We start from the raw sequence: 24,300 nt of genomic DNA on the forward strand, positions 1-24,300 counted from the left end.
CATCCAACCTCACTGAGCTCGAGCTGTTTTGCAAGGAGGAATGGGAAAAAAATTCAGTCTCTCGATGTGCAAAACTGATAGAGACATACCCCAAGCGACTTACAGCTGTAATCGCAGCAAAAGGTGGCGCTACAAAGTATTAACTTAAGGGTGCTGAATAATTTTGCACGCCCAATTTTTCAGTTTTTGATTTGTTAAAAAAGTTTGAAATATCCAATAAATGTCGTTCCACTTCATGATTGTGTCCCACTTGTTGTTGATTCTTCACAAAAAAATACAGTTTTATATCTTTATGTTTGAAGCCTGAAATGTGGCAAAAGGTCGCAAAGTTCAAGGGGGCCGAATACTTTCGCAAGGCACTGTAACAACTAGTACCTGCAGTAAGTGGCTATTGTCCGTTGTGTCTCTATTGTCTGGTGTGTCTCTATTGTCCGGTGTGTCTATATTTTCAGGTGTGTCTCTATTGTCCAGTGTGTCTCTATTGTCCAGTGTGTCTCTATTGTCCGGTATGTCTCTATTGTCAGGTGTGTCTCTATTGTCAGGTGTGTCTCTATTGTCCGTTGTGTCTCTATTGTCCGTTGTGTGAGTAGTAGGCTAGATGTAAATAAGACCTTATTTCCAGGTAGTCAAGGAACACACCATTCCAGATTTCTCCCCTGAAAACACTGTTCTAAGAACCACCTCTACTTACATTCCAATTAGACCATTTTTTTGTTTCCTTATGTAGGAGAGCTGGGGGCAAATCCTGAGCTGCACCATGGCAACAGTCAGGCTGAATGCCAGTTGAGGGGCATAATGAGTAGGGCTATACCCCTCGACTCCATCCTTCCATCTCTCCCTCTCTTCTACGGCACTCTGAATGCAATTCCACACAATCACACTCCCTGCCACGAGGTCCTGCGTCTTTTCCAGGCAACAGAAGCAACATTGTGCCAAATCACTCCACCAGCCAGTCACTCACCCTCAGCAAAGGCTAGGCACATGATAGTGGAACCCCATATTGCCCTTAGCCAAGGACAAGCGTATCTAGCCTCATTCGGTTGGATATCAACTGAGAATGACTGGGTTTAGCTGTGGTGGCTATTAAGCTGCATTTTTTTAATAGACATTTCTAAAAGTGTAGTGGAGGTTGGTGTTGATTTGGTAGGTTTTACAAAATGTTTTCAACAAACCACTTAACCACTCTAAATGAGATGTGTGCACACTCCCATGAGTGTGACTGTCTGCGGGAAAGGGTAGGAAAGCATTTCTTAATTAATTCCTCCTACGGTCTCTTTAAAGCACACACATATTGGTCCCTAGGTAGACATGCTTAGCCACACAAGTCAGTGTGCAAGCCCAGGAGACACGGAGTATAGAGAAGGGAGTCCAGGGACAGGTGAGCTGCTTACCTGCTGTTTCCCCAGGGGCCACAAGTATCTTCTTTCAGATCAGGAAATAACCGTCAATAAAATGTGACTCCAATCTGTTGTTTTGTATGGACTTTCAACACCATAAACAATACATTATAACTGCGATATGCCACTCCTTGAAATAATCACTGATTTGCAAACTTTACCCAATCTAAATTATAAGATACAATATTACTGTCATTATTGTAGTCTTTATATACATGCAGCTTAGGTGAATATAATGCATATTGGTCATGGTAAACTTTGTGTCCACCTGCAAACCCTTTTCGACCTACTTTTTTACCCCTTTGTCATGTCACTCTGTAAAATCTGCATGTATGTATCGCCATCTTGTGGAAGAGGAGGATTCAGGACAATACTTTTTTTCTGCGTTTCTTCTATCTTCCACTAGGTGGTGGTCTTCTGTCACTGAATGCAGAGGCTTTGTGAAACCCATGGTGTAATCGTATCAATCCTACTAAAACGATAGTAGACTAAAAAGCACAGCATTACGGTCAATATTTTACCTTATCTTTCACCCTCTCTCAGAAAGTCATCAATCCGTTGACACTACTACTATTCTACCCAGACACCTCAGTATCCTGCAATATAGTAGACCTACTTCCAACTCCCCTTTAAACCCCAACCCAACATCCAGCCAATCATGTTAGGGCCACTGGCGGCTGGGCCTGCTGAAACCTGAACACATGACTATCTGCCTGTATGTTTTCTTCATCTCATCCTCTGAACTAGTCCTGCACAGAGCAGACACCTGAATCCACTGACCTGTCTGTCTCTCCCAGGGACGACTGGAGCACTGGAGCTGACGGTCTGGACAGAGGAACAGTTAGGAGAGAGAGGAACGGGAAAGAGGAATAACTGTGGACAAATGCAGAGGATGTGATTGGCTAAAAGTTCTCTTAGTTAAGTCTTTTCGGTTCTGTTGTTTGGTGTTTGCGTTCGTAGTCCATGTTAAAACAGTAAGGTGACAAGTTCTCTCATGTTGGTGTTCTCTGATGAATTTTGACAATGTCTTTAGCAACTCTTAGATCGAATAGAGTGTTGGAGATAACATAGTGATAAAACAATGGAACGGTACAATCCCTGTGGAAAATTCTTTGTTACTAATTATAGCAGTTCTATCAATGCTGAATAGAGATGCTGTGTGAACAGTATACCATTACTGATAGATCAGTGGATCAGCTGAACAACCACACAGTCAATATCAAGAATCAAATCATTGTGGTTGCTGTGTTGTGCAGGTAATGGTGAGAGAATATGTCGGAACAAAGGCAGCGTTCCCTGTCCACCTCAGGAGAGGCCCTATACTTAGTCCTGGGCCTCCAAAAGACCTGTACACTGGACGACATCAATAAGTCCTACAGGCACACACAGACACACTTTCACCTCACTTCTTGAGCTGTGTGCTTGGTTAAACCAGTGGGTGACCCACTTAAATATTTGGGCCGACCCATCAGGTTGTTTCTATAGGACACACAATTTGGGAGTCATTTGGCTAGTTAGTGGAGTAACCAGACAAACAACAGACAACAGATAACCAACCGTATGCCTCAATGGAGAAACTGAACTGCATACTACATCACTGACAGCAACCCTTTGAGCATGTTAACCCATATAAAACGTTCCATCCATTTAATTCTATATACTCTGCACTGTTTTTGTTAGTATACGAAGATCATTTTCTCCACAGAAGCAGGTTATACGTTGATCTGTGACCATGCAACGTGTGCTGGAAAGCACAAACAAATGGCATGTAACAACCCATGTCTATTGAGGTCAGTGGGAATGATTTTAATGGGCCGTTTTTCAGGAGACAAAAAACAAGACTTTGTGAGTCAGACAGACACTCTGACTGACTGCTACAAGACCTTTTATAATCACAGACAGTTATTGTCAGATAGCTGCATGAATACAATATTACTTCCATAAAACTAAAATATTAATACTACAGAACAGATGGCACCCCTTGTTGTACTCAGGTCAGGGCTTATACAAGATTCCTGTGTGTGTGTGTGTGTGTGTGTGTGTGTGTGTGTGTGTGTGTATGTGTGTGTGTGTGTGTGCGTGTGCGTGCAGGCGTGCGTGTAGGTGTGTGTGTGTGCGCCCGCCATATGCAAGGGCGGGTGTACTCGGAAGCTTGTGAGAACACGTTGGGAATAGACCCTAGCGTTATGGCTGCAGCCCCACTTTCTATGTACCCACACAACAAGTAGTACCTGAACCTTACAATAAAACAGAAGAACAGACTTCCTACAACATGAAGAGCTTCTGATAAAAACCTACTGGTCCCCGTACTCAACCTTAATCTAGTTATTGTGTCATGACAGGGGCCTTTGATGCTTACTCAAGATCAATTCACTCAGCAATAACCCAAGCTGTTTTCAATTATATTTTGCAATGTAATTCCGCATTTTAATGTAGATTTTGTTTAGGACAACTATTTTAACCTACATACTGTAACTTACATTTCAACCAAAATATGTCTGTCAAGACCTCTTGCATACCTTGCCTTCTCTCTCATTTCACCAATACATTTCCATTGGAAGCACTCCGACACGTACAGTAGTAAGTCAGAATCTAATGACTTATAATATGAATTCACTTCAGACGCATACAGGTGCCATTACAATTAGTCGTTCTTAATTAGTCTAATTGGAATTCACTTTCAGGAACCATCCAAATGGTTAGCTTTTGAGCAGCCCTTGTTTGTTGTTAATGAATATGTAAACATAGTGGCATTTTCCGAGCATGTTGGCATCATGAAAAATGAACAAGCAGACGTGCTTCGGAGCCTCATCAAATGTTAATGTCAAATTACAATATACAGCAAAAAAAGAGAGAGCGAGAACATTTTTTTTACGTAAAGCTGACTGTAGTTACATGTATTATTTTATGTAAAGCTGACTGTAGTTACATGTATTGTTTTATGTAAAGCTGACTGTAGTTACATGTATTGTTTTATGTAAAGCTGACTGTAGTTACATGTATTGTTTTATGTAAAGCTGACTGTAGTTACATGTATTATTTTATGTAAAGCTGACTGTAGTTACATGTATTGTTTTATGTAAAGCTGACTGTAGTTACATGTATTATTTTATGTAAAGCTGACTGTAGTTACATGTATTATTTTATGTAAAGCTGACTGTAGTGATATTTATTGTTTTATGTAGAGCTGACTGTAGTGATATTTATTGTTTTATGTAAAGCTGACTGTAGTTACATGTATTGTTTTATGTAAAGCTGACTGTAGTTACATGTATTGTTTTATGTAAAGCTGACTGTAGTTACATGTATTGTTTTATGTAAAGCTGACTGTAGTTACATGTATTGTTTTATGTAAAGCTGACTGTAGTTACATGTATTGTTTTATGTAAAGCTGACTGTAGTGATATTTATTGTTTTATGTAAAGCTGACTGTAGTTACATGTATTATTTTATGTAAAGCTGACTGTAGTTACATGTATTATTTTATGTAAAGCTGACTGTAGTGATATTTATTGTTTTATGTAAAGCTGACTGTAGTTACATGTATTATTTTATGTAAAGCTGACTGTAGTGATATTTATTGTTTTATGTAAAGCTGACTGTAGTTTCATGTATTATTTTATGTAAAGCTGACTGTAGTGATATTTATTGTTTTATGTAAAGCTGACTGTAGTTACATGTATTATTTTATGTAAAGCTGACTGTAGTTACATGTATTATTTTATGTAAAGCTGACTGTAGTGATATTTATTGTTTTATGTAAAGCTGACTGTAGTTACATGTATTATTTTATGTAAAGCTGACTGTAGTTACATGTATTATTTTATGTAAAGCTGACTGTAGTGATATTTATTGTTTTATGTAAAGCTGACTGTAGTTTCATGTATTATTTTATGTAAAGCTGACTGTAGTGATATTTATTGTTTTATGTAAAGCTGACTGTAGTTACATGTATTATTTTATGTAAAGCTGACTGTAGTTACATGTATTGTTTTATGTAAAGCTGACTGTAGTTTCATGTATTGTTTTATGTAAAGCTGACTGTAGTTACATGTATTGTTTTATGTAAAGCTGACTGTAGTTACATGTATTATTTTATGTAAAGCTGACTGTAGTTACATGTATTGTTTTATGTAAAGCTGACTGTAGTGATATTTATTGTTTTATGTAAAGCTGACTGTAGTGATATTTATTGTTTTATATAAAGCTGACTGTAGTGATATTTATTGTTTTATGTAAAGCTGACTGTAGTTACATGTATTATTTTATGTAAAGCTGACTGTAGTGATATTTATTGTTTTATGTAAAGCTGACTGTAGTTTCATGTATTATTTTATGTAAAGCTGACTGTAGTGATATTTATTGTTTTATGTAAAGCTGACTGTAGTTACATGTATTATTTTATGTAAAGCTGACTGTAGTTACATGTATTGTTTTATGTAAAGCTGACTGTAGTGATATTTATTGTTTTATGTAAAGCTGACTGTAGTGATATTTATTGTTTTATGTAAAGCTGACTGTAGTTACATGTATTATTTTATGTAAAGCTGACTGTAGTTTCATGTATTGTTTTATGTAAAGCTGACTGTAGTTACATGTATTATTTTATGTAAAGCTGACTGTAGTTTCATGTATTGTTTTATGTAAAGCTGACTGTAGTTACATGTATTGTTTTATGCAAAGCTGACTGTAGTTACATGTATTGTTTTATGTAAAGCTGACTGTAGTTACATGTATTGTTTTATGTAAAGCTGACTGTAGTTACATGTATTGTTTTATGTAAAGCTGACTGTAGTTACATGTATTGTTTTATGTAAAGCTGACTGTAGTTACATGTATTGTTTTATGTAAAGCTGACTGTAGTTTCATGTATTATTTTATGTAAAGCTGACTGTAGTGATATTTATTGTTTTATGTAAAGCTGACTGTAGTTACATGTATTGTTTTATGTAAAGCTGACTGTAGTTTCATGTATTATTTTATGTAAAGCTGACTGTAGTTACATGTATTGTTTTATGTAAAGCTGACTGTAGTTACATGTATTGTTTTATGTAAAGCTGACTGTAGTTACATGTATTGTTTTATGTAAAGCTGACTGTAGTTTCATGTATTGTTTTATGTAAAGCTGACTGGGGTTATATGTATTGTTTTATGCAAAGCTGACTGTAGTTACATGTATTGTTTTATGTAAAGCTGACTGTAGTTACATGTATTGTTTTATGTAAAGCTGACTGTAGTTACATGTATTGTTTTATGTAAAGCTGACTGTAGTTACATGTATTGTTTTATGTAAAGCTGACTGTAGTTACATGTATTGTTTTATGTAAAGCTGACTGTAGTTACATGTATTGTTTTATGTAAAGCTGACTGTAGTTACATGTATTGTTTTATGTAAAGCTGACTGGGGTTATATGTATTGTTTTATGTAAAGCTGACTGTAGTTACATGTATTGTTTTATGTAAAGCTGACTGTAGTGATATTTTTTTTTTTTATGTAAAGCTGACTGTAGTTACATGTATTGTTTTATGTAAAGCTGACTGTAGTTACATGTATTGTTTTATGTAAAGCTGACTGTAGTGATATTTATTGTTTTATGTAAAGCTGACTGTAGTGATATTTATTGTTTTATGTAAAGCTGACTGTAGTTACATGTATTGTTTTATGTAAAGCTGACTGTAGTTTCATGTATTGTTTTATGTAAAGCTGACTGTAGTTACATGTATTGTTTTATGTAAAGCTGACTGTAGTTACATGTATTGTTTTATGTAAAGCTGACTGTAGTTACATGTATTGTTTTATGTAAAGCTGACTGTAGTTACATGTATTGTTTTATGTAAAGCTGACTGTAGTTTCATGTATTGTTTTATGTAAAGCTGACTGTAGTTACATGTATTGTTTTATGTAAAGCTGACTGTAGTTACATGTATTGTTTTATGTAAAGCTGACTGTAGTTACATGTATTGTTTTATGTAAAGCTGACTGTAGTTTCATGTATTGTTTTATGTAAAGCTGACTGTAGTGATATTTATTGTTTTATGTAAAGCTGACTGTAGTGATATTTATTGTTTTATGTAAAGCTGACTGTAGTTACATGTATTGTTTTATGTAAAGCTGACTGTAGTTTCATGTATTGTTTTATGTAAAGCTGACTGTAGTTACATGTATTGTTTTATGTAAAGCTGACTGTAGTTACATGTATTGTTTTATGTAAAGCTGACTGTAGTTACATGTATTGTTTTATGTAAAGCTGACTGTAGTTACATGTATTGTTTTATGTAAAGCTGACTGTAGTTTCATGTATTGTTTTATGTAAAGCTGACTGTAGTTACATGTATTGTTTTATGTAAAGCTGACTGTAGTTACATGTATTGTTTTATGTAAAGCTGACTGTAGTTTCATGTATTGTTTTATGTAAAGCTGACTGTAGTTTCATGTATTGTTTTATGTAAAGCTGACTGGGGTTATATATATTGTTTTATGTAAAGCTGACTTTAGTTGTATGTATTATTTTATGCAAAGCTGACTGGGGTTATATTTATTTCATGGTGTCTGTCAACAATATCTACACATTTTCTAGCCTGACTTAGAAAACTTTTAATTGTGCTATACATGCTATTCCAACTAAAACTGTGCTTATATCAGTATTGTACTAATGCCTGGCAGGTGTGTGTGTTGACAGATGTGAGGGTTGAGGGTTCTCACCCCATCTTTGTCACTAGTTGCTAAGGTGCTGACTGCTGACTGGATCTGATCTGCAGGTATTGAGAGTGATCTGCAGGTATTGAGAGTGATCTGCAGGTATTGAGAGTGGTCTGCAGTTATTGAGAGTGGTCTGCAGTTATTGAGAGTGGTCTGCAGTTATTGAGAGTGGTCTGCAGGTATTGAGAGTGATCTGCAGATATTGAGAGTGGTCTGCAGGTATTCAGAGTGATCTGCAGGTATTCAGAGTGATCTGCAGGTATTGAGAGTGATCTGCAGGTATTGAGAGTGATCTGCAGATATTGAGAGTGGTCTGCAGGTATTGAGAGTGATCTGCAGGTATTGAGAGTGGTCTGCAGGTGATCTGCAGGTATTGAGAGTGATCTGCAGATATTGAGAGTGGTCTGCAGGTATTGAGAGTGATCTGCAGGTATTCAGAGTGATCTGCAGGTATTGAGAGTGATCTGCAGGTATTCAGAGTGATCTGCAGGTATTGAGAGTGATCTGCAGATATTGAGAGTGATCTGCAGGTATTGAGAATGATCTGCAGATATTGAGAGTGGTCTGCAGGTATTGAGAGTGATCTGCAGGTATTGAGAGTGGTCTGCAGGTGATCTGCAGGTATTGAGAGTGATCTGCAGGTATTGAGAGTGGTCTGCAGATATTGAGAGTGGTCTGCAGGTATTGAGAGTGATCTGCAGGTATTGAGAGTGGTCTGCAGGTGATCTGCAGGTATTGAGAGTGATCTGCAGATATTGAGAGTGGTCTGCAGGTATTCAGAGTGATCTGCAGGTATTCAGAGTGATCTGCAGGTATTGAGAGTGTAGACAGGAATGCGTCTAGAGATGCCAGGATACACACTGAAACATGGGAAAAGATCTCAACTTGGAAATGAGAGATAATAGTGCAGCCTCTTACTGAAAGCATTAGATAAGACCATAAAGTAGCAAGATAGTAACAATGAAGAAGATGGCATTTCGGCTAGCTTAGCCTTCTGGAGTGAATAATCTTTTCCATTTCCATTCCATTTCCATTTCGTAATAAAAAAAATTATATTCAAAAAGCTTGCTTTGAAACATCATCCAGACAAGAACCCAGAGAACTTGAACGCCACAGATAAATTCAAGGAGCTCAACAATGCCCACTCCGTCCTGCCAGATGCTTCCAAGAGGAACATCTACAACAGCTTTGTCTCCCTCAGGCTGTACGTGGCTCAGCAGTTTTGAGAGAAGTTCAACGTTTATTTCATGCTCTCCAGTTGGTGGGCAAAGGTGGGTTTCGTCAGGTAGAAATTGTGTGTGTGTGTGTGTGTCTGTGTCTGTGTGTGTGTGTGTGTGTGTGTGTGTGTGCGTGTGTGAAAAAGGAAATCTAGTCTATGTTCATGTGTTAATAGTGAATAGTCTATGTCCATCCTGTTTATGGTCTGTAACATGCTAACAGGCTGCTACTTCTGCTGCTGCCTGTGCTGCCGCTTGAACTGCTGCTGTGGGATGTGCAAAAACCAAAACCCCTGGGGAGGAGGACCCCGACACCTACATTTTCCCTGGCAACCTGGGGGAGCAGATCCGCACAGACATGGAGACAGGTGAGCAGCACACACCTGGAGGGTGTTCGCAGCTACAATGTTCAGCAGGGTTTTGAAACAGAGAGCCAGGTGAGCCCCACTGAGAAGGATGAAATTGCCCCTTGACACTGAACTGAGGTCAGTTTTGCCTTTCATCTTCCTAATAAGGTTAGGACTCTGGGAGGGTAAGCTAATGCTGTGCCTAAGGGCAACTTCTACCCTGAGCAAGCCGCACACACTATCTCTTACTGCTTCAGAATTAGCCTATAGTTCGCAGTTTTATTATCCTTCTGTTGAAACAACAGCAGCAACCCTTTTAATAAGCTCTTCCTACATCACTCTCCTACCGTATCGATACTTCCTCATCTATTAAAGGGAAAACATTTGATGCTGCGAAGTGACTTTGATGTGAAAGCAAAGTCACGAAGACAGCGGAATGGCATAGACTGTGAATTCAATGTTTTCTCCAACGCACCAAGTCAGCCTGTTAATGAAAATAAAGAGACTTGATATATTTGGGCCAGATATTTGGATATGATACATTGCTCTGGTGCCAGTTAGCTGTGGGAGGTTGGGTGTGATTTTATTCTTCATGTCTGCTGCAGTTCTCCAACATAACTGATAATTACTGCCTCTGAGTCACATCTCTAAATGTGTTTCCATAAGCAGTTATTTTGAGCCCCATCTCACAATGGCCTTTGTTTCCAGCACTCACTGCAAAGTCTCTCAGCCATCATGGGGGGATGATAAGAAGGCCTACTCATATATTTGGCTTCAGAACACATTGCTTATGATAACATATTTATTGTGAGCATGTACCAATAGGAATTGTACCTACTACTGTAGGGATAGCCCAGGGTAATTGAAGTGATTAAAGCCGCCCTTCAAGCCAGCCAGGCTGTGCCTAGTCTGTGGTGCCAAAAGGACAACCGGCAGCAGGAGGCTAGACGTCACTTCCTATAGTTAGTGTACAAATGTAGGATCTTAACTTGATCACTCTTTTTGCAAACTTGTAGAGTAGTTAAGGTTTAAAAAGCTTCTAAAGTTTGTAATTTCCACTTTAAATATTAGACTTGATTTGCCCCTACAAAAAAAATTCCATTCATTATAAACCACATAATAATTCACATTTCCTGTTGCTGCAGGATTATTCCTGCTGTATCAAACTGGCTCAAATGAAGATCCTACACCTGTAGTAGGCTTATTTCTAGGACAGTTTTGGAGGATATGACATATTTTCATAGTTCTGTGTAACATTACAACATAAACTAATGCACTGATAAATTGATCAGATGCTGGCGACATCCCCATAATACAGCAACCAACCAATACCAGCAAGAAGACCAGGTTGATTGGTGACGGATGACAGGCCTATCCCTAACACACCTGAGAGCAGACATTAGAGGACTGGTGATGTCATAGGGATTCCAGCCCTGGGTTCAAATACATGTGTATTTAAGTATTTGTTATTTACAGTGCATTCAGAAAGTATTCAGACCCTTTTACTTTTTCCACATTTTGTTACAGCATTATTGTGAAATGGATTAAATAAATATTTTTCCTGCTCCATCTAAACACCCCATAATGACAAAGTGAAAAAACAGGTTTTTAGAAATGTTTGCAAATGTATATATTTTTTAAAACAGAAACACCATATTTACATAAGTATTGAGACCCTTTGCTAATAGACTCGAAATTGAGCTCAGGTACATACTATTTCCATTGATCATCCTTGAGATTTCTACAACTTGAATGGAGTCCACCCGTGGTAAATTCAATTGATTGGACATGATTTGGAAAGGCACCTACCTACCTATAAGGTCCCACAGTTGACAGTGCATGTCAGAGCAAAAACCAAGCCATGAGGACAAGCCTTTTATTTTTAATAACTTTATTTTTTTAAACAGTTTTTGCTTTAGCATTATGAGGTATTGTGTGTAGATTGATGAGGGGAAAAAACTATTTAATCCATTGTAAAATAAGGCTGTAATGTAACAAAATGTGGAAAAAGTCAAGAGGTCTGAATACTTTCTGAATGCACTGTAAATACTTATTTTCTGTGTGTTTTAGCATTTTTAAATAATGTGCCCTGAATTATCTACTTATATTGGAAGTATGTTCAAGTTTTTTCAAATAATTCCCTAAAATAGCCTACTATTTGAAATTATTTTCAAATAGTTATTTAAAATACTATTTTCAAATACCTGGGTTGAATGCATGGGATGCAGACGCTCCAAGTGTATTTCCAAATAAATTCCAATATTCAAAAACTTGTCTTTTCAACAACAACAAAAATATATCTAAATAATTCCTTCCTTAATACCCTAAATATTATTTGAACCCAGGTCTAAGGGGGATTCATTCCCTGATGTAGATCCCAGAAGACCTCCATTCCACCCCTTGACTACACTTTGTAAATTATGAATGAGTGTTCCTTTGTGTGCAATGTGTTTTGTGTTTGTTATTGTTTTGTGTTGTTTGTTATACAGTATAGTAGGCGTAAGTATGGCTGTGAAAGGATTGAGAGATTTAGAATTGTGTCATGTGGCAATAGACTTTCCTTTTTGAAAAGTTACTTCAACAACGTTTTTTGTAATTACATTACGCATCTTACAAACATATAGGCGTACAAATTATACTTAAATTTGTTGTTAGGTCTGGTTTCACAATCAGGTGAGCAAAAAAATCCTCCTTCGAGCCGGATTTGAACCAGCGACCTAAGGATCGCTATGTAACCTCTACAGTCCTCCGCTCTACCAACTGAGCTATCGAAGGGAGTACATGAAGCTGTTGACTAGCGGGCTATCTATAAGTAACAATGTGTGGCTGGTTAGTGTCCGAGTTTACTTTCTGTAATTAATTACTTAGCGTCGAATAATATATCCGAGTAGACGACATTTTAGCAGTCACATATTTAGATTGCGAATTATAAAAACAAACGAGATATGCACATAGCTAACGGTAGCTAGCTACATCTCACTTCAAACGCATTCAACACATTTAACGTTACGATTTAACGTTACGAGCTAGCGAGAATGAGCCGTGTCAAATATACTGAGGCCGTGTGCAACCATTAATCAAATCTAGGACAGTACTCTGTATATTCCTAGACTAAAACTAAACTAGCTGTAACGACGTTAGCGAACTTTTCTAATAAGGTTGACATGGTGGTAATGAACTGTTTCCTAAATTAAAGTGTCATATAAGCTGTTGTTACTCTGACGACAGACTAAAAAGTTTAATTTCGAGAGGGAGGTGGCAACATAGTATCTAACCAGCTACTCACGTTCAACGCGTCATTCTAAATAGCCTGATGCATTTATATGAGTCACTGCTGCCATTGTATAGGAAGGGGAATTAGCTCAAATGGTAGAGCGCTCGCTTAGCATGCGAGAAGTAGCGGGATCGATGCCCGCATTCTCCAAATCTTTTCCCGACCTTCCCAATCAGTGTTGTTGTCTATTTTCCATAAATAAACATTGAAATTACTTTGTAGCCAGTCATGTGTTGCTATGTATTCATATGAAAAATTCTGATACGATGTATCTGAATGATTAACATTAGAATGTTTTGAAACATGAACTGGATGAACGTTCCTTCCTTGATCTGCGAGATACTGTACTGTTTACACTACGACATACTGTTCATGATGCTGATCATATATTCTGATACGTTTTATATGCGTAAATATTATTTTAAAATACCATAATACATCAAATTGGCTCATTATACTGCTTTTATACTCAATCATAGTGTGTATGCCACTGTTCATCAGACACAGGTGGATTCTAATTTGCAAATGTAATAATCACAAACTCAAATGGTAGAGCGTTCGTCAATTTTTTACAGTTTCAGGGCGCCCACTGAAAGTCTAGTAGGTTTACTGAACTCCCCTAGGATTACCAACAAACTGCGATGCTCATCAAAACATCAGTTGAGTCCAAAATGTAAATCCTACCACAGCCAATATAAATAGCCTGTTATGTCACATTTTCATGTTGTTCCCCTGAACAACACATCCTCAGCCACTTTTGTTATACAATGATATTTGCATATAGGCTAACAGTTTGATGACACACAGCTTTACATTAAATGGGGTCAGTTTAAAGACTACTGCGAGGAATCATTAACTGCCCAAGCCCTATCTAGACTCATTTTCATATATGGGCAAGTAAACATGGCAACCTTCGACCTGACACTTTCTAAAAACAGCCCTGACACCCGCTCGAGCAGTCAGTTTGGGTGCCACACTATACTCAGTGTGAGGAACAGCTTGAACCGGAGCAATTACCACGGGCCTACTTTTCAATTTTACTCCGAAATAAGCGGCTTGGGACGTTATAATGCCGAATTAACAATTTCTTATTATTCATTTGACACTTTTAACGTCTTAACGGAGTGAGTGGGTGTGTATCAGAAGAGAAACGTCATGGACAATTTGGAGAAGCAGTTGATTTGTCCCATCTGCCTGGAAACATTTACAAAACCAGTGGTCATTTTACCGTGTCAACACAACCTGTGTAGAAAGTGTGCCAATGATATCTTTCAGGTAAAGTAGTCCTGCAATAACGTAAGTAATAGCTATGTATTTTCTGGTAGACATATATATTAAACCATGTTTAATCTACAAACTATATTATTTGTTGGTCTATAACAACTAGTTTTACTGTATATCAGGGATATTGTTTTTGTTTGTTTCTTGTCCATGCCCATAGGCTATGTACACCAAAACCTCTGCACTGTTCTCATTTTGTGTTTTATTTTATCTTGTTGTTGTTGTTTCCCATGAGCCATTGCAGTGTTCAATCTCAGCTATGTGCACCCATGTCATTTTTGTGTAGCCTCAAATGTGACTATAGTATTACACATTAAATATTAGGCATAGACAATAATAGGTATTACATTTGGTATACATTTTAATATGCCCCTGTCTGTTCTATCCTGTCTAGGCCTCCAACCCATACCTCCCAACCAGAGGGGGGTCAGTGACCTCCGGTGGCCGTTTCCGGTGCCCGTCCTGCAGGCACGAGGTGGTCCTGGACCGCCATGGGGTCTACGGGCTCCAGAGGAACCTGCTGGTGGAGAACATCATCGACATGTTCAAACAGGAGTCCACCAGGTGAGAGAGTCGTACACTATATAGGAGTCCAAAGGAAAAATAATACTTCCAGTGCCTGTACTTCACTTTCCAGCCAAGGTGCATGAACAGATGAGCAAACTGGGGGGAAACCATTTTCTCCATGTTCTCACTAGCTTGTTACAGTACTTGTTACAGGAATCATTTTAAATAGTAATTATAAAAGAAATAGAGTCTGTCTCAGACACTACCATCACTACCACCACCACTACCATCACGGTCCTGCTGTACCACAAACTAAATACAAACATCCACTTACTCTATTTTGTGAGTTCAGGGTAAAATGCTTTTTTATGTGTAATTTCCTTATCTTATTCACCCATCTTATTACATTCCCAGGCTCTAATACTACTTGCAATATGTTAGTGAATTGCTTACATGAAGACGAACAGTGAATTGTTAAAATAGGCCAGTTAGGGCATTGACAGTGACATATACAGTGGGGCAAAAAAGTATTTAGTCAGCCACCAATTGTGCAAGTTCTCCCACTTAAAAAGATGAGAGAGGCCTGTAATTTTCATCATAGGTACACTTCAACTATGACAGACAAAATGAGAAAAAAAATCCATAAATCCATACTTATTTTCCACCATAATTTGCAAATAAATTCATTAAAAATCCTACAATGTGATTTTTTTTCTAATTTTGTCTGTCATAGTTGAAGTGTACCTATGATGAAAATTACAGGCCTCTCTCATCTTTTTAAGTGGGAGAACTTGCACAATTGGTGGCTGACTAAATACTTTTTTTGCCCCACTGTATAATGATAGCTCTGAAAAACTACATACAGCCTACATTAAAAATGTGTTGAAACTCCAGTGTTGAAACGTGTTATTTTTCCTGATTCCTCATCACATGACCTGACACCTGACCAAGACAAAGCTGGGCCTCAATCTTTACTGTGGAAAAACTCCTGCTGCCACTCATACTGAATGTTTTCAACAATCTTGACTACTTTTCTGGCCTCGTGTACAAGTATTCCAGGCTGCCTTATAAAGACAAATGGTGGCTGATGAAGGTGACTAGTAGTAGGTCATAAAATAGTGTTGATAAAGAAATAATGAAATACAGTAGTAGATGACGTCCTTCAATCAGATGTTCTCCCTCCAGAAGCCACAGCGATGACAACAGCTGGAGCTAAATACAGTCAAGGAAGTACGTAGATCACAAACATCACATTTACATGACGGATTACTGTTTATATTTAACTCCCGCTAGCTAAAATGAGCTAAGTGTCCGCGTTTTTGTAGTGAGAGTGTCATCTTATCTATGGTGTCTGCTAGAGGGTTTAGTGCTATACGAATCCATCAGATGAATGTGTTGCTATGAAGAATAGGAACCCTGAGGCAATGTAATCTAGCTCTCTACTGTCCTTTCACTCGACATCACGCTTAACGCTTCAGACTTTATTCACGAGACAAAACTCTTTCGCTCGACATAGAGAGGGATAGAGTGGAATGGAGGTGAGGGGTGCTCTGTGTGTTTGAGGACATTCACTAGCTTGATAGAGGAAAAAAGAGAAGGAGAGGTACGCTTGCTTATTGTGTAGTTTTGCGTGCTTAAAGGCAGTGTATATGTCACCCAGCCGCTGGTGCCCATATTAACCCATGGTCCCACAGTGAGTCAGAGGGTTGATTTGGTTGGCAGGAGGTCTCTGGTCCGAGTCATACAATGATATACTGCCAGCCGACGTGTGTGTGTGTGTGTGTGTGTGTGCGCGTGCGTGCGTACGTCCGTACGTACGTACGTACGTACGTATGTGTTGGGAGGAAGGGTGACTAAAAACTAAGGTATGACACGCACGTCACTCAATTTAGATACTGTTTGTACAGATGCTTAAGGTTTAGGATGTGATGTAGCCTATCATGACCTTGATAGGCTATCATGACTGAATGATGTTCAGTTATCATGGGCAGGCAGCCTGATTCACAACAGCCAGTGGAAGGAAACAGATCAGGAGAGGAAGCCACTAAACTATTACAGTAAGATGCACCCCTAGTATTGGGAGTCTCATCATGTCTCCCTCCCCCTTCCAGCAGCGCCAAGCCAGCGGCCCCAGAGAGGACAGAGGAGCAGGCCATGTGCCAAGAGCACAAGGAGGAGAAGATCAACATCTACTGTGTGACCCACAGCGTGCCCACCTGCTCCATGTGCAAGGTGTTTGGAGCCCACCAGGACTGTGAGGTGGCGCCTCTCAAAAGCATGTACCAGACACAGAAGGTGAGGACCCAACTATCTGCTGTATGGTCTTGACTGATGTAGGAAAACATCTTCAGGAGATGCACAGTAGGTGAAATGGGACAGTTGCCTCCTGCGCATGTCAGTGCATTGCAACTCTCTCAGTGACTGATCCGTTTTGGCTCTGTGTGTGTGTGTGTGTGTACGTGTACTGCGTGTCCCCAGACGGAGTTGACTGACGGGATAGCGATGATGGTGGGGAACAACGACAGGATCCAGGGCATCATCAGTCAGTTAAAGGAGACCTGCCAGACCATAGAGGTGACTGGGCCAGTGTGGCAGCACCTGTATTTCTGTCTCTGTCTGTCTGCTTCTCACTAACACAGCCAACTGAAACCAGGATGTTACTGTATTGAGCCCCCCTATACAAAAAATAAAAGGTGTTCTAAATCTGTTTGTTTCTATCACCCACAAAAATAAATGAATAAGTTTGGACACTTTGTCCTCCCTCACACATACCAACAAACACACTAAGTATTGTGCCGTTTCTCTCTCACACTGAGAAACCAAGAGGAGAGTTGATGGGGAGAGAGCGGACACATACACACACACACACACACACACACACACACACACACACACACACACACACACACACACACACACACACACACACACACTGGAGTTGATGAGCTAGTAACAACTGTACTGGGGAGGAAGCTGGAGTGGCTCCAGTCCCCTCTGTGTCACCCGTGGTGGTGTTACCCAGGATTGTCATGCAGAGCTGGTTCTTGTTCAGAGCTGGGTCATGGTCAAAGCTGGGTTGTGTTCAGAGCTGGGTCGTGTTCAGAGCTGGGTCATGATCATTAGGCAAGGCAACTGGAGAAAACGCTTGTGTGTTTGTGTCCGTCTGTCTGTCCGTCCATGTGTGTGTGGTTGCCTGCGCACAGGAGAATGGCAGGAGGCAGAAGTCCCAGCTGTGTGAGAAGTTTGACCATCTGTACGCCATCTTGGAGGAGAGGAAGAGGGACTTAAGTTCTAAGGTGGTGGCCGAGCAGGAAGAGAAGCTCAACTACATTCGTGGTCTAACCAAGAAGTACAAAGAGCACCTGGAGCAGAGCTGTAAGACCGTAGAGACAGGCATACAGACCTTGGAGGAACCAGAGATGGCTGTCTTCCTACAGGTGACTGACACAAACACTCTCCCTTAACATTCAGGCTTCAATCCTGATTCAACTTTTCACATAAATCAGGAATTTAGAGTAACCCTTTCAATTTCTCTGTCTTACAGACTGTAAAAGGCCTCCTTAAAAGGTGAGTACACATGCTGACGGAACAAAGTGTGTATCATGTACCGCATTATGTACATATCTCTAAAAACCATACACAATAAGGTAAAGCCTGACTCTCTCCCTGTGTGTGTGTGTGTGTGTGTGTGTGTGTCAGGACTGGGGAGGCGTCGAGTACCTCCCACCTGGAGAAGGTGGAGCAAGGATATGAGGCGATGGATCACTACACCGTTAATTTCTGGAGAGAGGGCAGGGCCCTGCGTAGCATTGACTTCATCTCAGGTAGGAAGAGTTGGTAGTGAAACATCATATTGTGTCTCATTCTGTCTGCTCCTGCAGGGTGGGGTGCATCTCAATTGTCTTGTGTGGTTTACTTTCCTTGTTTCCGGGCTGTCATCTTTATTTAACTGAAAACAGGCTAGGCGAAATCTACAGTTCAAGTCGGAAGTTTACATAGACCTTAGCCAAAAACATTTAAACTCAGTCTTTCACAATTCCTGACATTTAATCCTAGTTAAAATTCCCTGTCTTAGGTCAGTTAGGATCACCACTTTATTTTAAGAATGTGAAATGTCAGAATAATAGTAGAGAGAATGACTTATTTCAGCTTTTATTTCTTTCATCACATGGGTCAGAAGTTTACATACACTCAATTAGTATTTGGTAGCATTGCCTTTAAATTGTTTAACTTGGGTCAAACGTTTCAGGTAGCCTTTCACAAGCTTCCCACAATAAGTTGGGTGAATTTTGGCCCATTTCTCCTGACAGAGCTGGTGTAACTGAGTCAGCTTTGTAGGCCTCCTGGCTCGCACACACGCTTTTTCAGTTCTGCCCACAAATCTTCTACAGGATTGAGGTCAGGGCTTTGTGATGGCCACTCCAATACCTTAACTTTGCTGTCCTTAAGCCATTTTGACACAACTTTGGAAGTATGCTTGGGGTCATTGTCCATTTGGAAGACCCATTTGCGACCAAGCTTTAACTTCCTGACTGATGTCTTGAGATGTTGCTTTAATATATCCACATAATTTTACTTCCTCATGATGCCATCTATTTTGTGAAGTGCACCAGTCCCTCCTGCAGCAAAGCACCCCCACAACATGATGCTGCAACCCCCATGCTTCACGGTTGGGATGGTGTTCTTCGGCTTGCAAGCCTCCCCCTTTTTCCTCCAAACATAATGATGGTCATTATGGCCAAACAGTTCTATTTTTTGTTTCATCAGACCAGAGGACATTTCTCCAAAAAGTACAATATTTGTCCCCATGTGCAGTTGCAAACCATAGTCTGGCTCTTTTATGGTGGTTTTGGAGCAGCGGCTTCTTCCTTGCTGAGCGGCCTTTCAGGTTATGTCGATATAGAACTTGTTTTACTGTGGATATAGATACCTTTATACTTGTTTCCTCCAGCATCTTCACAAGGTCCTTTGCTGTTGTTCTGGGATTGATTTGCACTTTTCGCACCAAAGTACGCTCATCTCTAGGAGACAGAATGCGTTTCCCTCCTGAGCAGTATGACGGCTGCGTGGTCCCATGGTGTTTATACTTGAGTACAATTGTTTGTACAGATGAACATGGTACCTTCAGGCGTTTGGAAATTGGATTAACCAGACTTGTGGAGGTCTACAATTTGTTTTCTGAAGTCTTTGCTGATTTCTTTTGATTTTCCCATGATGTCAAGCAAAAATGCACTGAGTTTGAAGGTAGGCCTTGAAATGCATCCAAAGATACACCTCCAATTGACTCAAATGATGTCAATTACCATATTAGTAGATTCTAAAGCCATGACATAATTTTCTGGAATTTTCCAAGCTGTTTAAAGGCACAGTCAACTTAGTGTATCTAAACTTCTGACCCACTGGCATTGTGATACAGTGAATTATAAGTTAAATAATATGCCTGTAAACAATGTCCTTACCGACTTGTCCTAACCGACTTGCCGATGTCCTTAACCGACTTGCCAAAACTATAGTTTGTTAACAAGAAATTTGTGGAGTGGTTGAAAAACGAGTTTTAATGACTCCAACCTAAGTGTATGTAAACTTCTGACTTTAACTGTATATTAAGCTTTCCATGGGCAGTATATGTAGTTCTTGCGTTGTTGTTTATCAGACATTTATCTCTCACTTCCATATCCCTCTGTCTGTAGATGACGAAGATGAGTATGAGGAGGTAGATGGGGGAAAGGCAGAGGCTGAAGTAGGAGGTGGAGCCTCAACAGCTGCCCCACTCCCATCCCCCGCCCCTTAACTCAGCCAACCACAGAGCACAGCCAACCATCAGCCATGGCCCAAACAGAGATGGAGAGGAAGTGAGACATCAGACTCCCTCATTTTTTCTGGTTCATATAGAGTCAATGAACTAAGCAGACCAAACCCAGCTGCTAATGCATTGAAGCCTATGTGAGAGCCACCTCGTTAATCAGACCGGAACTGATCCTTTTTTTTCAGTGGTAAACGGCCTGAGAGGGACATCTTAATTTATCCACCATCTTTGATCCAGACTCATAGATACTTCCTGCAGGAGTAGGATGAAGTTGCCCCTGGACATTGGTCTAATGTCAGTTTTGAGTTTTCCCTCCTCATGGTTAAGGTTAGGATTGGGGAAAGCTAAGCTGATCCATGATCAGTGCCTATGGACAACATCTACCTGAAGCACACCTGCACAGGTGATAGATAGAGCCTTCTGACACAAAACTCTCCTGGGACTTCCTCCCAAAGCTGTGGTTGGATGCAGCTGGATGTGGACATGTTTTTTTCCCAATAGGAGTGCATTTCAGGAGTCAGGAAGTTCACTATAGGAAGACTTTTTAGCCTGATTTAAATTTGATCTGTTAAAGAAATATGCTAACAAGGTAGTTTTTTTGTGGCTAATTTTAGTTTTCCCTCAGACTGCCGTTGTAGAGTTTTGTCTAAGCAGCAGTGTTGTTTCTTTAATGAATTTGGCAAGATGCCACCGTCTGAACTACATCATTAGAGAATATCATCAGCTGAACATCTCAAACAAGAACTTCCAGAAGATTTTTTTGCCTTTTATTGTTATTTTTTTACTGAAAAAGTATACAAAAATATATATATTTGGTTACATTATGAATTCACATAGTATAATAATATATACAGTACCTTCAGAAAGTATTCACACCCCTTTACTTTTTCCACATTTTGTTACAAGGTGGGATTCAAATTGATTTCATTTTTGTCAACGATCTACATAAAACACTGTAATGTCTATGTGAAAAATTAAATTAGAACATTTGTAAAATATTTATGAAAAATGTATGAGTCATGTTAGAATCACCTTGGCAGCAATTACAGATCAGTCTTTCTGGGTAAGTCTCTAAGAGCTTTCCACACCTGGATTGTACAATATTTGCTCATTTAAAAAACTTAAATCTCTGTGAAGTTGGTTGTTGATCATTGCTAGACAGCCATTTTAAAGTCTTGCTATAGATTTTCAAGCCTATTTAAGTCAGAACTGTAACTAGGCCACCCAGTAACATTCAATGTTGTCTTGGTAAGCAACTCCAGTGTATAATTGGCCTTGTGTTTTAGGTTATTGTCCTGATAAGAGAATTTTCCTCCCAGTGTCTGTTGGAAAGCAGACTAGATCAGGTTTTTCTCTAGGATTTTCTCTGTGCTTAGTTCCATCCTGTTTATTTTTATACCTCCTAAAACTCCCTAGTTCTTGTTGATGACAAGCATACATGATGCAGCCACCACCTTGCTTGAAAATATGAAGAGTGGTACTCTGTGGTTTTGTTGTGTTCAATTTGCCAACAATATAATGCTTTGTATTCAGGACATAAAGTACATTTCTTTGCATATTTTTTTGCAGTTTTACTTTAGTGCCTTATTGCAAACAGGATGCATGTTTTGGAATATTTGTATTCTGTACAGGCTTCCTTCTTTTTACTCTGTCAATTAGGTTAGTATTGTGGAGTAACACAATGTTGTTGACCCATCCTCAGTTTTATCCTATCACAGCCATTCAACTCTGTAACTGTTTTAAAGTCACCATTGGCCTCAAGGTGAAATGGTTTCCTTCCTCTCTGGGAACTGAGTTAGGAAGGACGCCTGTATCTTTGTAGTGACTGGGTATATTGAGACACCATCCAAAATGTAAATAATAACTTCACCATGCTCAAAGGGATATTCAATATCTGTTTTTTTTTTTTTTTTACTCATTTACCAATAGGTGCCCTTCTTTGCGAAGCATTGGAATAACCCTGGTCTTTGTGGTTGAACCTGTGTTTCAAATTCACTTCTCGACTGAGGGACCTTAGATATAATTGTATGTGGGGGTACAGAGATGAGGTAGTCATTCAAAAATCATGTTAAACACTGTTATTGCACACAGAGTGAGTCCATGGAACTTATTATGTGACTTGTTAAGCAAATGTTTACTCCTGAACTTATTTAGGCTTGCCGTAACAAAGGGGTTGAATACTGATTGACTCAAGACATTTCAGCTTTTCATTTTTGATCCATTTTTTAAAATGTCTAAAAACATTATTCCATTTTGACATTATGATGTATTGTGTGTAGGCCAGTGATGTAATCTATTATAAATTCATGCTGTAACAACACAATGTGGAGAAAGTCAACAGGAGTGAAAGCGCTCTGAAGGCACTCCAGGTTTAATATATACATGGCTAGGTTTTTCAATTACTGTAAGAGATGGCAAGCAGACTTCTCTCAAAAATAGAAGAAGAAAGAAGATATTTTGCCTGCATTTTGTCACAGTGTACATTATATTGCATGCATAAAGTGTGTGAATAAAACCGCTTGTTTGTTCAGGTGTCCTTCTTCCTTTGTGCAGAAAATCGTAATGCACCATTGTCTTTACTGCCTCACTGTAGATACTTTGTCTTCCAGCAGAGTATAGACCATTCAGGGCATGTGGGCCAAAGTCATTTCCATTGGCCTCCAGCACCATTTCTCTATGTGGTATTTCCCTTATGCCTCCCCTTAGCAGTAAACAGGCGTTAGTTCACACATCTCACTGCATCAGTTCAGCTAACGATGTCAGGGAGCTTGTTGCGTAATCCAAATAGTGTCTTCCAGCCCAGTGAAGGGCGTGTGTGTGTGTGTGTGTAAGGTGAATCTTGTGGTGGTGCTTTAACAATCCACACACCCGGATCCAGATCCATCATTTACTTATCTTGTCAATCAGGTTTGCAGCATAGTTTACTGTTCACAGAATAGTTCACTGTTCACAGCATGGTTCACTGTTCACAGCATGGTTCACTGCAACATTTACAATTTAGGCTCCACACTGTAATGAGCCCCCTGTTGCTATGTAGGGCAGACAATAAGCTGAATGACTCACAGACACAGTTGTTTTGTTTATGTTGACACTACGGATCAAGCATCAGGGCACACAGACGCGTGCCACTCTCATCTCACACAAGAAAGAGCACATCTGGTGTTCCTGACTTTTTGTTGTCTTGTCACTAATGAAGCAGTGCCTTGGACTGTGTAATGAGTGGCGCTCCTTCATAGAGGAGTGCTTTGAAACAGCTAGGTAGATGAGGCTTGAATTGTAAGGAGGCTCCTTTGAGGCAATGGTCATCTCACTAACTCCTCTCAGCTTGTTATTGTGCTCACATGTCCAGTGATTCTCTGACTTTGATTCTAATGTCATTTTTTCTTTACCTTGTCTGGATCAATTTGGTGGCACAAATCATCAGTAGGTTAATATAAATGCATTAACAATAGTCATTTCACTATATGTTTCTTGTTTTGAATTCTGTATCCTTTTGTGTGAGTGTTTCAGACTTGTGGCAGCGAGCTGATCCTAAATCAGTTCAAGGACAGGAAAAACACATTTTGTTTATCTTTATGATTAAGAGTAAACATAATCTCTCTTTCTTTTTGGACTTCTTTCTCACTGCATGACACATGGTATAGTGACTATTGCCATTGGACAGGTGCTGCTTTTCAAAGCACATGCAATTAGACATCTGCAGGATTGAAAGAAACGCTCTTGCTCCATCCTCAAACGCTATTCTATTGTACGGACTACTGTAGGCTATAC

The 24,300-nt window shown here is 39.4% G+C and overlaps 1 protein-coding gene, 1 non-coding gene and 1 pseudogene across 3 annotated transcripts; 2 read left to right on the forward strand and 1 right to left on the reverse strand.

Moving 5' to 3' along the window:
* Window positions 1-2,669: 2,669 nt before the first annotated feature.
* On the forward strand, window positions 2,670-11,027 carry LOC110490928 (dnaJ homolog subfamily C member 5B-like; annotated as a pseudogene).
* A 1,323-nt stretch (window positions 11,028-12,350) lies between these two features.
* trnay-gua (transfer RNA tyrosine (anticodon GUA)) lies at window positions 12,351-12,436 on the reverse strand. The gene is given in 2 exon segments: window positions 12,351-12,386; window positions 12,400-12,436. It is a non-coding gene; the product is annotated as a tRNA-Tyr (tRNA).
* Window positions 12,437-13,879: 1,443 nt separating this feature from the next.
* LOC110489687 (tripartite motif-containing protein 55) lies at window positions 13,880-23,059 on the forward strand. Of its 2 annotated transcripts, none has more exons than XM_021562454.3 (8): window positions 13,880-14,210; window positions 14,611-14,780; window positions 16,835-17,018; window positions 17,202-17,297; window positions 17,927-18,160; window positions 18,268-18,290; window positions 18,423-18,547; window positions 20,414-23,059. In XM_021562454.3, the coding sequence occupies exons 1-8, from the start codon at window positions 14,091-14,093 to the stop codon at window positions 20,512-20,514; spliced, it is 1,053 nt and encodes a 350-aa protein (XP_021418129.2). In that variant the 5' UTR covers window positions 13,880-14,090; the 3' UTR covers window positions 20,515-23,059. The 2 variants fall into 2 exon arrangements, with proteins under 2 accessions (XP_021418129.2, XP_021418130.2); XM_021562455.3 differs by having other exon boundaries at window positions 13,882-14,210; window positions 16,838-17,018.
* Window positions 23,060-24,300: the final 1,241 nt, after the last annotated feature.

This window comes from Oncorhynchus mykiss, chromosome 15 (genome assembly GCF_057628025.1).
Source record: "Oncorhynchus mykiss isolate SJ-2025 chromosome 15, ASM5762802v1, whole genome shotgun sequence".
Classification (NCBI taxonomy): domain Eukaryota; kingdom Metazoa; phylum Chordata; class Actinopteri; order Salmoniformes; family Salmonidae; genus Oncorhynchus; species Oncorhynchus mykiss.

What these genes read in the sequence shown, in the direction of transcription:
- LOC110489687 (XM_021562454.3), top strand. Translation starts at nt 14,091, where the DNA reads ATGGACAATTTGGAGAAGCAGTTGATTTGTCCCATCTGCCTGGAAACA. An exon ending in GCATGTACCAGACACAGAAG is followed by an intron (nt 17,019 to 17,201) that starts GTGAGGACCCAA and finishes GCGTGTCCCCAG; the next exon opens with ACGGAGTTGACTGACGGGAT. An exon ending in GTAAAAGGCCTCCTTAAAAG is followed by an intron (nt 18,291 to 18,422) that starts GTGAGTACACAT and finishes TGTGTGTGTCAG; the next exon opens with GACTGGGGAGGCGTCGAGTA.